Here is a 13,864-nt window from a genome sequence, read left to right on the forward strand (position 1 = left end):
AGCTGCCGTAGTACCTTCTGGGCAAAAACAGCCCTGTCTCCTGCATTGGCGTGGTGGCCATGGTCCCCACCAATTCAGGGGGTGAAAGCCCCTGGGGTGCCCTTTCCATGGCCCCTGCAGGGCTGGGGAACCGCAAACCCTCGGGCTCATGCACCCTCTCGCTCAGCTTTCCAAATGAAGGAGGATTTCCCACAGGTGGAGAAGAGGTGGGTCCTACTAAGGAGAGGCTGGTGGGACAGGGTGCGCGAGCTGCAAAGCTGGCGAGATGGCTCCAGCAGCGATGCTGAAATGTGGCTGCTGTTGCCTCCACACCAACAGCTAGATAAGATCCCTCCCAGGTGCTGTTACCACCCTGGGCTGTGGTGGCTAAGGAAGGTTTGCTTTGGGAAGCACCTGCCAGAAAAATGTCTACATGTCCTTGCTCTGGGTGCCAGCAGCAGAAGGGAGCAAGCGGTGAGGGTGTGGTGGCAGTGGCAAAGCATCGTGGTGCCTAAGCAGGTTGTCACCTTGATGGCTGCAAGCTGGTCACTTTAGTACGTCTCAGATTCATTTTAGTACCAGCTGTTGCAGGAGAGAAAGACAACCCCCCAAAAATGGCTTCTGATGAATGTGGGAGCACCAGTGGGTCAGCTGCTCTGTAACCAGCCGGGACGCATGGGTCAGCTCTTTAGCTAAACCTCGCAGGGAGGCACCAGGCTTTGAAACCCTTGGGACAGACAAAATAAGCCGCCTGGGCAGGAATAGGGTGCCGTAGGAACACCCTGCTGGGTATTTTCCTGCTGCCTTTTCATCCTGCAGGAAGGCTGACCTCCACTAGCTGGGTGAGGGGTTGGTGTGCCCAGGGGTCCGAGCACAGGGCCGGGTCCCTGCAGGCCCAGGGGGGCAGGGGGGACAAGAAGGGTTGGGGGCCCAGGGGGTTACAGGTCCCAGTTCACAGTGGCAATTGCTGGAGACATGCAGAAGAGGGGCAGGCACAGGGCGGGGTCCAGTTTCAGGAAGGCAAGTGGGGCAGGGGCAGTGGAGTACAAAGGGCAGGTGCCTGCCACCAGGACGTGTCCTTGAGAAGTGGAGGAGACCATACCTTTTCCAGGGGTACTGGGAGCTCCAGAAACAAGCCTGGCAAAGCACCATGGGCCTCAGAGCAGTCCTGAGCACTTTTATTTTCACAGCTCTCAGCCCACCCGAACACATCCACAACCGGGCTTGGGGCAGGGCTGGGGCTCTGCACAGATACCAGTGACCAAGAATGCCGTAGATGCAGGGAGAGGCAGCATCAGAGGGAAGGAGCCATCCATGATGGAAGGGAAGGGCACAGTCAGAGGGATGTTTTTCCCCCAATGGGAAAGCAACAGGGACAGACCCAAACCCACAGCCCTGCCAGACCCACAGCACCTTCCTCCCCTTGCTGCACAGCCTCCCACAGTCCCGGACAACTTCCCGGAGAGCCACGCTGCAGGGAGCACCTCTCTGCACCAGTCCCATCCTTCAGGCAGACTCAGGCCACCACCAGCCCCCCAGGAGTGGCAATCCCAGCCACAGGCATCCCTCCACTGCAGGGCCGCAGCACCCGCGCAGGGACACCTCTCTTGTTCAAGCAGCATCGAGGCCCCTCTCAGAGGATCTTGATAGCCTGCAGCATGTCTGCCAGCACGTACGAGCTGTCCCAGGGACGCCCAGGCTGCCGCAGGGCACCCTCCAGCGCCCGGGCGCGTGCCTCCAGCTCTGTGGGGTCCCGCCGGCCCTCGGGGCTGGGCTGGCAGAACAGGATCTCATTGACCTCCTCTTCGATGCGGCGTGCGTAGAGCAGCGGGAAGACCTCCCTGAGGGTGGCTAGGACAGACTCCTTCAGCCGGGCGTCACGGCACACCAAGTTGAGCACGAAGACTCCTGCAGCAGGGTGAGAGGGATGGGAGTTCAGACCAGCCCGCGTACACCACCCTGCTCCCCGCCTCTCTGTGAGAATGCAACTGAATCGGTGCCACCCTGGTGCAAATGTCTGCCCTGCGGCAGCACGAGGAGTACCAGCAGCCCCCCCCCCCGCCCCGTGGCCTTGGCCCAGCTCCATGTCCCCGCTGCCACGCGGGTCGTAGGTGGCCACACGATCTGTTCCCAGGTACCACCTACACCCTCTGCCTTCCCGCAATGTTTCCTGGCCCCCTGGAATGTCTCAGCCTGCCTGACCCAGCAGCGCCACAGGCCACCCGCTCCACCCTGCTCCCTGCTGTCACAACGCCCACTGAAACACCCAGATCTGGGACCCACCAGGAGCAGCAGATGCCACACAGCAATCCTGGCTGTGGCTGCTATTCTCCAGGATGAGAAACGGCAGCAGAGCCCCATTATACTCAAACCCCACACAGGACTGGCCAGCCTGGCCGCAGGGACATGGACAGATCTCCCCTCCTACCTTCTGGCTTAAGGGTGGTTTTAACTTTCTGTAGAAAAGGCTTTTCCACGAAGGCTGGGGGAGGGCAGCTCATCCCCACCGTGAGGTCTTTGCTGTCCACATCGAACATGATGGCGTCATACTGGGCTGGGGCTGCAGGAAGGAGCACAGAGACTTGTTATCCCGTGGGACAGAGATGAGCCACACACAGTGGGGAGGCAAGGAATGGGGTGGTCAGGACAACCCCTCTGCTATGTTACGGCTGCTTCTCTCTCCTCCTGGGTTTCTCTTTCCAAATGAAACCCATGGCAGCAGCCCTCAGCGCTGGGGGAGGCAACAAATCTAAGGTCCCCTGCACACATTGCCAAGGACAGGCCTGTGAGCTGCAGAGACCTGTTGAGGCTGGAGCTCGTGATACATGTGGGAGCAGCTCAGAACACCTGGCATTTGTTTTCAAGACTGAACGTTAGAATTTGTTGTGCTGCATGTTTGCCAAGCCTTTGAAGAACTAGTTTTGCAAGGTCAGGTTGGAGGATGGCCTTGTGTATGCCTGGGAAGATGTGGCTGAAGACAGTCACGAGTATGTATGGAATGTTTTTATCTTTAACTGTTCTGAGGACTGGCAAACATCCCAGCTGAACCAGATATGCGCTCCTGTGCTAGCAGTATTGGCTGTATGGTGTTAGTTCTTTCTAGGTCTTTGCTGAAACATACATAAGTTTGATCCTTTAGTGAAATAAACAAAATCTTGTACAGAGAGCTTGAGTAGTTAATTCAGTCGTCGCAACACATGGCAGGAGATGGGCAGGGATGGGAAGCAGAGGGTGAAAGAAGGCCAGGGCTCTGGTCCCCAGCACATCACCCACTGGTATCGACAGGGTGCCCGGTATGTTCTGCGAGGCGATACCTTCAGCTGCCAGCTTGGCCACGTAGTCCAGGCCATCGGAGACATGCACCTGCATCCGGTCGTCCTGGGAGAAGCCAAACCAGCGCGTGGCCACCTCCAGCATGGAGGGGTCTATCTCCACCACGGCCACGTGGGCCTGTGAGAAGTAGTCGTGGATGAAGACGGGCAGGCTGCCCCCACCAAGCCCCACCACCAGCACCGCCAGCAGGGTTCCTGCCAACAGAGAGCGCCTGGGTGAGCCACCAGGACAGCTGTGCCCACACCACCCATCCAATCCCCCCCTGCCAAAACCGCTTTGGGAAGGGCACATGGGGTAGCCCAGCCAGGAAAGCCCTTCCCCAAGGAGCTGGGGCATGGGGACACCCGCATGCCTGCCCCACGCCTGCCTTGGGCACCGCCTCCCACCACCAGCCTTGTCACCTGGGAGGGGATTGGGGCCTCCCAGCAGGCAGAGCCCTGCAACCATGGCCTTGTGGTGCTCACAGCACAGGTAGCTCTTGTCGATGGCTGCGGGTGGCTCAGTGGGGCTGGGTTTCTTCTTGTCCTTCCTCCGTTTCTTCTGGCCTGAATGAGGAGGCATTAGCTGGTAAGGCAAGGCAGCAGACAAGGATGCTTTCTGGGGACTAGCCACCCCCAGCCCGTCCCACCCACAGGGCAGGCAGCAGAGCACAAAACCACCCCCAGAGCCGCCCCCAGAGAAGGCAAGCAGGTCCCAGCGGGACTTTTATCTACCTCTCATATCAGTCTCTCTCTGCCACCCCAAAAAGTCACCCTTGGCCCCTGGCCCTTCCTGGCTGCCCCACTGTCCTGGTTTTGGCTGGGATAGAGTTAATTTTCTTCACAGTAGCTGGTATAGTGCTGTCTTTTAGATTTAGGACGAGAATAATGTTGATAACACAATGGTGTTTTCGTTACTGCTGAGCAGTGCTTACACAGAGTCAAGGTCTTTTCTGTTTCTCACCCCACCCCACCAGCAAGTAGGCTGGGGGTGCACAAGAAGCTGGGAGGGGACACGGCTGGGACAGCTGACCCCAGCTGACCCAAGGGATATTCTATACCATATGACGTCATGCTCAGCATATAAACTAGGGGGATGTTCGGAGTCATGGTGTTTGTGTTCCCAAATAACTGTTATGCGTGATGGAGCCCTGCTTTCCCGGAGATGGCTGAATACCTACCTGCCTGCCGATAGGAAGTGGTGAATGAATTCCTTGTTTTGTTTTGGTTGCGTGCACAGCTTTCGCTTTACCTATTAAACTGTCTTTATCTAAGCCCACGAGTTTTCTCACTTTTACTCTTCCGAGTCTCTCCCGCATCCCAAAGTGGGAGGAGTGAGTGAGCGAGCGGCTATGCGGTGCTTAGTTGCCAGCTGTGATTAAATCATGACACCCACCTGCCCCACATACCTGGGAGAGGCATGGGGGCCAGGAGCCGAGCCTCCGACTGCACCACATTCCTGTTGCGGAGGAAGATGAGGCGTCGGAAGTAGCAGGTGCCATCCCCCTTCACATCCTCAATGACATACTCCCCGCTCAGGGTGCTGGTGTCACGGTGCCGCACTGTCCGCACCCCGATGTCCCCTCCCACGGACACGAAGGGCACCTGCAGGGAGGACAGGGACCAGTGCAAGGAAGAAAAGGCTACAGGAACAGATCCTGGTATTCCTACTGTCCTGACCAGGGCTAAAGAGCTGGGACGAAGCAGATACGTCGTGAGAGCAGCAGGATGTGCTGTAGGCAGACACAGGGCAGCTGGGGACCAGTGCATGGGACACCAGGTTCCCCCTCCTGTACACGTGTTGGGGTACAGGGAGCAAACATCCCAAGACTTCTTGCAAGAGCTCAGGTTTGGGGAGTTGGGACACAAAGGAGACGGAAGGGACAGGAGAAGTTAAAGCCAGGATTAAGAAGGGGCCAGACGCTCTCAGGGTTTCGGGATGTCTGGTTTTCTTGGGATGCTGGGTTTTGGAGGGCAAGGACTTCACACTGAATCCTGCCAAGCAGGCACTTCAAATCCTGCCTCCAAAGCAAAGGCAGCCAGCTGGAGGGAAAAACCAAAGGAGCTAAACCTGAGGCCAGCCTTCTCCCTGCCAAGGCAGCCAGCTCACGCATTGCAGCTTGGTCTCCCTTGGAGAAGAGGGACTCGCTGCTGGCAGAAAGCCAGCCTGACCCCGGTTTCGGGGAAGCCGAGAGAGAGGGCTGGGCGGCGGGGCTCACCTGCTGCCGGGCAGGGAGGCCCGGTGGGGCCAGCTCCATCACCTTCCCCGACAGCTCCGCCTGGATGCCGGCCATGCCCTCGTAGTGCTGCTCCCTGTGCAAGGCCACAGTGACCAGGCGCCTGAAGCCTGCGCTCGTGGCCAGCTGCCTCCGCCCTTCCTCCGTCCCAAAGAGCCACTCGGTTTCTCTGCCCTGCGGGACTGCAGAAGGGGCTGCCATCAGCCTGGGCCAGTCCCAGTCCCCGAGCAACCACTCCAGCCTCCAGGAGGTGAGCCACAGGGAACAAGAAGACATCACAAGGAGGTACCACTGCATGCCTAGACCCACACTCTCCAACCATCAAGAGAGCCAGGGCCTTCCCTGTTTTGGGCAGGCTCATGCAGGAAGGTGGAAAAGCCACATCTCATAAGAAAGGGGGCATCCAACTGCCTCACGACCTGTCTCCAGGCTGTGCTAAGCCCCAGCATTTCAGGCGCGCAGGAAGGGAACAGCGCTGCTGGCAGAGCCTGGTGCATCTCCGCGAGGTGCAAGTGCAAAAGCAAAGCGCAGCCCTGAGCAGCCTGGCCCTGGCAAGTCAGGACGCCTGCACAGACCAGCGACACCTTCCTGGCTGCGTCAGCTGCACTCTGGCTTTATGCAGCGACATGCTACTGTGGCTGTCACCAGCATCAAAGCAGGAATCACCACCTTGGAGGCAGGGCAGGCAGTGTCCCTCTGCTGCCAGACGGGCATCTGCTCAGCCAGCAAGCTCCGTGCCAGCTCTCTGCTTGCGCCACCAGGCAAACACATGTCCCACCACAAAGCCAGGACTAAAACATCAACCGAACCCCACACAAGCAGGTTATTTCCCTCTCCAGCCCTGATTTCAGCGGGGCCAGGACTGCTGACCGTTTTGCAGCTCCTAGCCAGAGCACCATCTCATTGCAGCCATGAGAGGCTGTACTCACTGATGAAGATGGCGAAGTGATTGTCCCGGGAAGGTTTCAGTGAGGGGCTGTCAACCACATGGAGTGTGTAGCGAGGCCTCCCACTCTCTTTGTCGCACAGATCCAGGGAAACCTGCTCCCCGCAAGGGGGTTTGCTCAGCTGGCTGCAGAGCAGGGCATAATGCTGCCTGTCCTTCACTGCTGCCACCAGCCGCTCCACGGTCTCCACCCGCATCGGCTTGTCCTGCTCCTCGGGGCAGATCTCCAGGATCTGCGGTGCCGAGCCAGGAATCTTCCTGAACTTTGTCATGACATAGACGAAGACTGGTAGAACAAACTGCTGCTTGTCCCTGCTGCCGGCCACCTGATGGACACGCACGACCCAGCCTTCCTGGGAGAAGTATTCCACCGCTTTCTTCAGCACATGGGCTTGAGCCAAGGAGACGCAGAGGTAGCGCCCGCCCACTTGCAGGACCCGGCTGATCTCGGCAAACATCTTGTCCACCTTGGCCAGAGTGGCCTCCTCTTCGTCGGTGAGGATGGCATCCAGCGTGCCTTTGTCCAAGACCACCTGGAAGTGGGCATCAGGGAAGTCCATCTGAAGCATGTCCATCAGCAGGTAGCTCATCTTCGGCCTCTTGCTCCTGCTCCGCTCTTGCATCTGACGGATCACGGCGTCACTGACGTCAATGTTCACGATGTCCTCGCACATCCCCACGTCGTACATCTGCTCGCTTAGCTCCGAGTTCCCGCAGCCCACCACCAGAACCTGGGGAGCGACACAAGCGCAGCGTGATGGTGAGAACGCCCTGGAAACATGCCCTAAAGCGTTTTACGAGCAAATATCAGCCACGGCCACAAGCCTTCTGTGAAATCCACACCCGCAGCACCTGCAAACCCACCCTCTGGGACCGTAAGACAACACTTCCGTACAGAAGAGTCACACGGGCACAGAAGCGATGCATCTGCCGCATCTCCTTTGGGGATGATCCGGGCGTTTTAACCCCCAGAGCTCCCCATCCCAGGGCAACCCGGGGGTCTCTCCTGTTCTCTCGCTACCGCACACCGGGGGCTTCGCATCGCCAGCCTCAGCGCACGATGGCAGTTTACGCCGGAACACGGCGGCGCAGGAGGAGCCCGGCGCGGGGGCAGGCCGGGCCCGGGCGCAGGTCGCTGGGCACCAGACGGGGCTCACCTTGTCGCGGGGCCGAACGTACTTGTGCAAAACGGGGCAGAGCTCCGGGAAGGCCCCGTACCACTCGAAGGGCCGCTGCCCGCGCTGCCGGAAGAACCGGTCCCAGTACCGGGCGGAGCCGAACTCCCCGGGGCTCCGGGGCAGCAGGTCCATGGCGGGGCCGTGCCCGCTCAGCCCCGCTGACCCGCCGCCGCTCCCGCCGCACGTGTCCCCACGCCCGCCGCGCCCGCTGACGACATCCGGGTGCGCCGCGCTCCCACTGGAGGCGGTGACCCCGCAGCCGATTGGCTACGTCTCTCTCCCCGCCCCTCTCCCGGCCGCTTCCCATTGGCTTAACCGCTCCGTGCGGGTCAGCGCCCGGGGCGGGAAGCCGGTTCCCCGGGGCGCTGCCACCGCGGGCGTACAGGCAGCTCCGGGACCCGGCGCTCGGCCCTACCGAGGTGCCTGCCGTTTCCCCAGGCAGAAAGGGCGGCAGGGAATGCCCGGGCCGGGCCAGAGCCCTCCCAGAGACACAGCGGCCCCTGCAAGCCCACCCCGCGGCACTACCGTGCAGCCTAAACAACCCAGACCTGCTGGGCTGCACCGCGCTTCTGAAGCAACAAAAGCAGAAGGGGGGAAAAAAAGTACCAGTGGCTTCGAAAGGAGCAGCTTTAATGGCAGCACGCAGCAGAGCAGAGCTCTCCCCGGGGCCGGGTGTGACACAGACAAGCCAAGGGGCCAGCAGCCCGGGGCGGGGGAGCTAGCTGGGACCGGAGCGGGGCTCTGTCGAGTTGCTCTGAAGAAAGAAGGCGGAGAGCTCGCTCAGTGCTCGGTAACGGTGCGAGATCGAGTTCTTCACCGCCTTGGGCAGTTCAGCGTAGCTGGAGGGGAGAGAAAGCGCAAGTCTTGGTAGCAGAGACACTACAGCACGTGTCCCCCCCCCAGTCCCCAAGAGCTGTCCCCCGATCGCTGTCCCTCTGATCGCCATCCCCCGATCGCCTGCAGCGGGGCATCTGTAGCAACACACTGGCAAAGCCAATGACCCCCACCCTGGCCCGGGGTTCCCCGTAACCCACCACGTTCAGATCCAGGAGGGCGTTTTCTCCCTGCCACCCTTCCTCATAAGCAGGTTCCTCATGACGCGCAACCTCAACCTTGGCTTTCCTCACATAACGAGCTGTAGGTAAAATGCCACTTACGTTTGGCTGTAGCCGTCTGGCTGAAAGCAGGGATCCCAGCCAAAATCTCGAGGCCCTCGGGGCTCCACTATCAGCCCCTGCCACAAGAAAGCAAAAAAGCCCCGTAAGCTGTGGTTTCGCAGCACTTCCCTCACAGTCGCATTTCAAAGACAGATTGAAGAGCAACACGCAGCCATAGCTCACGCTGTGGCCACCACGGGCTCGCTGCGTGGTGCTGTCCTCATTCTCAGGATGCAACCGAAACTAGCAGCCCCAAACTCAGTGCTCCATCACACTGCACTGTGTTGACAGCCCCTCTACCCCCACTCAATTAACAGAGCTGACAACGGCACTCAAATACCACCCTGCCAGAGGGAGATGAGGGGGCCAAAGAGATGGAGGTAACGTGGAGTTTGGTGTGTACAGGTGGGCGAAAGGGCTGCAGCACTCAGCGCCCGCTGGCTGCGGTCTTCCTCGCACAGAAGCTCCGAGGGCATTCAGTGACCCAAGGGCCACTAAAATTGTCCTCAACAGAGCCAACGCTGTTACAGAATTCACACTACAGCCCTCCTCCCTCAGCGTGTTCCCTTCCCCAAGCACAACACCTACATGAGTCTGGCCTTTGAACAGCTTCACCGGCTCCTCTGGGTTTCCAGTACTGAATGCAAAGGTACAGAGAGCGTAGGCAGATTTGTCTTCAAACCCAGCCAGCAGCTTGTACAGGCCTGAGCAACACAGAAAGGATCCTGGTGTTACTGCCTTTCCCTCGGAGCGAAACACACCCACCTAGAGACGGATCGAGGGAACATCCTGCACTCACATCCACAAAGGAGAGGAAGAACTACAAGAGGTGACAAAGCTCAGGCACAAGGATGCTCTTGGCCCGGTCGCCCGTATCACTGAAACCAGCACCACAGATCTAACACAGAGCGATCTGCAGGGCCCTGCTATTAATTTGGGAGCAGAAGCAAACGGATGCATGGCACCAGAGAGGACTAAAGGCCACTCTTAATTAGCGAGGTTAATACTCATGCTCGTGACGCCAGTGCAGCATTTGCAGTCGTGCTCTTAACAGTGGGATCAAAGGCAGTTGCTGCACAGCAGAGGAGGTGAGCATCAGTGGAGAGGGGCTTGCACAGAAGACAAAGGGAACAGCAGGTCTTCCAAGTCACACTGATGACAAACAAGAAGTTCCCACAAGCCCTGCCACCAGCGTGCAGAGGCAGGAGTCTGGGAATCCAGGGACGATGCTGAAGCTACCGGAGAAACAACACCCCGTGAAGAAGGGCACGGAACAGGCTCAAGGAGAGAACACAAAGGGACAGAGCTGGACAGACAGGAAGGAACCAGCTATGAAATGGGCAGCACGGTGGGCAAGCATGCTCAGCAGAACCCAGCACGGGCAGGGATCCATTTCAGTTGGAAAGGACCGAGTTACGAGTTACATGCAGAGCAGTAACACAGGAGGCAGTACCTTCTGGTTTGAGTTTTTCCAGGAACCATTTTCTGAAGGGGAAGAAGAGAGGAAAGATTAATTTTTGCTATTATTACTCAGAAATACGGCCATCCTTGAGGCATTGTTGCCTACATTTTCATAGCCCTCTGAATCCCTCTTAAATGTGCTGTCAAATCACCTCATTCTGGACTATTCACCAATAACGACAGACTTAGCTCTTAAACTGAATGGGACACAGTGATAACAGCAGTGGGGTATTTAATTTACTGCAGAACTGGAGTCTATGTGAATAACCCAGTTCTTACTCGTGAGCACTGACGTGCCAAAATACATTTCTCAACTCAACTTGGTCACAACTTACATTCAGTTCCAGTGCCAATTTCATCATATAAAGCTTTTATGTCTCTGCTTAGCTCAGCAGAGATAGTTTGGAAGAATTAATCGCACTAAAAGTTAATTCCAGGAACTAAGGCAGTGTTTTATTAGAGGAGTTACACTGTAATGTAATAATCTTGTTATCGGCTGCATTAAAGCAGTCCCTATGAGAACCTACAGGACACTCATCCAAGCGTCCTGCTGAAATGCATGGTGCCTTAACTACGCAGAGCCCACCGTGGGGCCAGGTTCCCAAGCTGGCTGCAAGAGCAGGTACCGTATATCGGGAGCCAGAGCCAACAGTTCAGGTCTGTCTCTCTCATCCTGCACCGTGACTTACAGCAGGACTCAAGGAGTCCTGGGGTGCAGGATGAAGCTGAGGACACAGACCGGTGATCACCTCCCTGAGCCTATTGCTCCTGATGCCTGGAGAATCCCCCGTGAAGCACACCCTGCCAGCCTGCGCTCCTAACTCCGGAACATGAAAGGTGAAGCAAGTTCGCTCCTACTTACATGTAGGGTCCTGGAAGCCCCCCCAGGGCATTGAAGCACAAGCAGGTATCCTCTACTATAACAGGTCCTTGAACCTACAGCAAAAGCCCAAGAGATGGAAACATTAGACCTAGAGGAAGGCATTGCCTCCAAACCCATTTTCTTGCTCTATCCTATTCTCACGTTTCCATGATAACAGGAACATCGCAAAAATTCACCAGCCATTAGAGCTCTTTACCTCAAAGGCAGTCCACACCAGACAGACACAATCAAACCCATGCTCTCCCCAGGCACGCCAGAGTGGCTGAAAAACCGTAGGGAAGATCTCACATGGAGAAAAATGAGCAGAGCTGAACACCCCCTGCCCTCCTGGGGGATAGGAATGGGAAAGCCTGTGTTCTGGAGGCACGCCTGCATTTTCCTTGAGTCCCAACCCTCACTTGGTTCTTTTAAGACACCCATCCCAGAGACAGCCCTGGAAGCTGATCCATCGGAAGCTCCAGCTGACAGAAAACTCAGTGTCCTGCAGCTGCTGGGACTGGACTGAAGGAGCTGTCATGTCCTCCTGCTGCTCGAGGGACAGTGGAGGCCAGAGGAGCAGCAGCAGGACTGCCTAAACACTGTGTCACCAGCAAGAATCCACCATCACCCAGCGTAGGCCAGGAACAGCCAGCTGATGGGAGTGCAGCAAGGCCAGGCCAGGCCTGGACGTGTCCCCGACTTTCCTCAGGACCGGTCCGGATGCCCCAGTGCCCCCGGCTGCCTCCCCCGCCGGGGCTGGGTTCCCCCGCAACTCCCGCACCCACACCACCGCTCCGACCGGCGGGAAAGGGGAAGGACAAAGCGAACGACCTGCCGGGCAGCTTCGCGGCACTTCTGCACGGAGATCTCGTCCGGCTCCCCCTGGTACTCCGGCACTGGGGACAACAAAGGCCGGCGCTGAGGAGACGGCCGGACCGGGCCGCGCCGCTGCCTCCCCCCGGCCCCGCCGCCAACTTACGGTCAATTTTCTTCGCCACCAGCGTGTAAGGAAAGGAGTCCCCGAGGATCTGAGTGACCTGCGGAGGGAAACCCGCCCGTCAGGACCCGACCCGGCCCCGCCAGGCCAGGCCGCAGCCGCCGCCGCGCGTTACCAGGCAACCGCCCGCCCCCCCCCCACCTCCTCCAGCTTCTTGACGTTGCCCGTCACGAACACCACGCTCCGCCGGGCCGGCGCCGCCATCCTCATCCCGCGCGGCGCCCGCGCCTGCGCGCTCAGCCGCCAATCACCGCCGGCGGCGGCACGGCGCCCAGCAACGCCCAGCCAATGGGGAAGGCTTCCGCCGATGCCTAAAGGGAGGGCGACTTCCCCCGGTCCGAGGGAGGGCGCTTGCCGCTCGCCGGTGCGCGGGGCCGTCCCGGAGAGTCTCGCGAGAGCTGAGGCGGCGCGGTGGGCGGTGGAAGGCGGGGGCCGGGCCCACCCCTCGGGGCCCTGTCCGCCGCCTCAGGCCCGGCCTGCAGCGGGCACCGGCACCTCCAGCGGGGCGGGGGCGGCCGCCTCCCTGTTTACTTCCTCAGCGTTTGGCAGCCGCGGCCGCAGGATCCCTCTCCCTCTTTTCCCTGAAGTAGAATCACGTCTAGCTGGGGGAATGGGGCAGGGGACTGGGCTCCAGGCTCTGCTGCTGTTCACCTCCCGACCTCTGGCACGTCTTTGCACTTTCTGACACCAGATTTCTTATGTGGGAGCGATCAAGTTCCGTCTTTTTGAAGGCAGATGCAGGACCAGCTGGCAGCTGTAGCAAAAACTCCTGGACTCGGGAGTCAAGAGTTGGTCCCTGCTGCCAGTGTGGAGCCCTAGAGGAACGGGTGAGTGAAGCCCAATGCGTTCCGCAGCCAAACGGTGGTGGGGAGCAGTGCCCTGCAAAGCAGGAGGGTCCTGGGAGCTCTCCCACCAGGGTACCCAGGCCTCCTCCTCACACCCAGCCCCCCCAGAAGCTCCTGTTTTGCAAGGGGACTCCCCAGGGCAGACTTCTGGTCTGGCCAGCTCCCAGAGGTAGGAGCAGAGAGGCCTCTCCCCACCTGCATCAGAGCTGTAGCCATGCATCCCTGCAGCCCCCGGGCATGGGGACACCCGGGACTCACTGCATGGGTCACACCAGCAAGCCTGGGAGGAGGAACCAGCCCTGCAGCAGGAACGCACAACTCCAGCCAAAACATGCTGTTCCCTGTAAAAAAGCAATCATGTGGAAAACAGCAGCTAATGAAGAGGTCTGTCTTCTGCACAAAGAGGGAATGGATAAAACAGACCCTATGCTTGAGTGAAGGAATTGTTTTTGTTGTAAAATCTCCTTCATAGTACCTCCTAAGTGAAAACCAACCCCAAAGCATGCAGACGCTGCTGGAAACAACAACCCTTTCCACTCACTACAGTTCTCCCTGCCACCAGTCCAGGGTGGGATGGCACAGGCTGCAATATAAAGACCACAGTATCTCAAAGGAACATTAAGGAGAACCGCTCTGCAACATACCTGAAACCAGACATTGTAATGGTCTTTTCAGCCTTGAAAAGCCTATAAAACTTGCTCAGTAAATTCTATTACTCTGAAGTTACTGACCAGGAGTGTTGATTTGCTGCTGCCTCTCACAGCCAGAGCTGGTCCCTTGAGAGGGTCTGTGCTCAGGATGACCCCAGCATTCAGTGACTTGAACCTAAAACTGATCAACACCTAATTCTGGCAACCCAGGGAAGCGTGCTGAAGGCTTTGACCATGGCAG

The 13,864-nt window shown here is 58.5% G+C and overlaps 2 protein-coding genes across 4 annotated transcripts; both read right to left on the reverse strand.

The window, feature by feature from the left end:
- Positions 1-1,136: 1,136 nt before the first annotated feature.
- On the reverse strand, positions 1,137-8,358 carry EEF1AKNMT (eEF1A lysine and N-terminal methyltransferase). 3 transcript variants are annotated; one of them, XM_030032781.2, is made up of 8 exons: positions 8,258-8,358; positions 6,457-7,204; positions 5,510-5,709; positions 4,700-4,895; positions 3,714-3,857; positions 3,294-3,506; positions 2,408-2,539; positions 1,137-1,887 (listed from the first exon to the last, which is right to left on the reverse strand). In XM_030032781.2, the coding sequence occupies exons 2-8, from the start codon at positions 7,160-7,162 to the stop codon at positions 1,613-1,615; spliced, it is 1,866 nt and encodes a 621-aa protein (XP_029888641.1). In that variant the 5' UTR covers positions 7,163-7,204; positions 8,258-8,358; the 3' UTR covers positions 1,137-1,612. The 3 variants fall into 3 exon arrangements, with proteins under 3 accessions (XP_029888641.1, XP_029888639.2, XP_029888640.1); XM_030032779.2 differs by lacking the exon at positions 8,258-8,358 and adding an exon at positions 7,631-8,234 and having other exon boundaries at positions 6,457-7,257; XM_030032780.2 differs by lacking the exon at positions 8,258-8,358 and adding an exon at positions 7,631-7,868.
- ITPA (inosine triphosphatase) lies at positions 8,265-12,422 on the reverse strand. Its single transcript, XM_030032782.2, has 8 exons — positions 12,270-12,422; positions 12,111-12,168; positions 11,963-12,027; positions 11,132-11,205; positions 10,262-10,293; positions 9,397-9,512; positions 8,809-8,885; positions 8,265-8,490 (listed from the first exon to the last, which is right to left on the reverse strand). The coding sequence occupies exons 1-8, from the start codon at positions 12,336-12,338 to the stop codon at positions 8,370-8,372; spliced, it is 612 nt and encodes a 203-aa protein (XP_029888642.1). The 5' UTR covers positions 12,339-12,422; the 3' UTR covers positions 8,265-8,369.
- Between the last annotated feature and the right edge of the window lie 1,442 nt (positions 12,423-13,864).

Source organism: Aquila chrysaetos, chromosome 12 (genome assembly GCF_900496995.4).
Source record: "Aquila chrysaetos chrysaetos chromosome 12, bAquChr1.4, whole genome shotgun sequence".
Taxonomy (NCBI): domain Eukaryota; kingdom Metazoa; phylum Chordata; class Aves; order Accipitriformes; family Accipitridae; genus Aquila; species Aquila chrysaetos.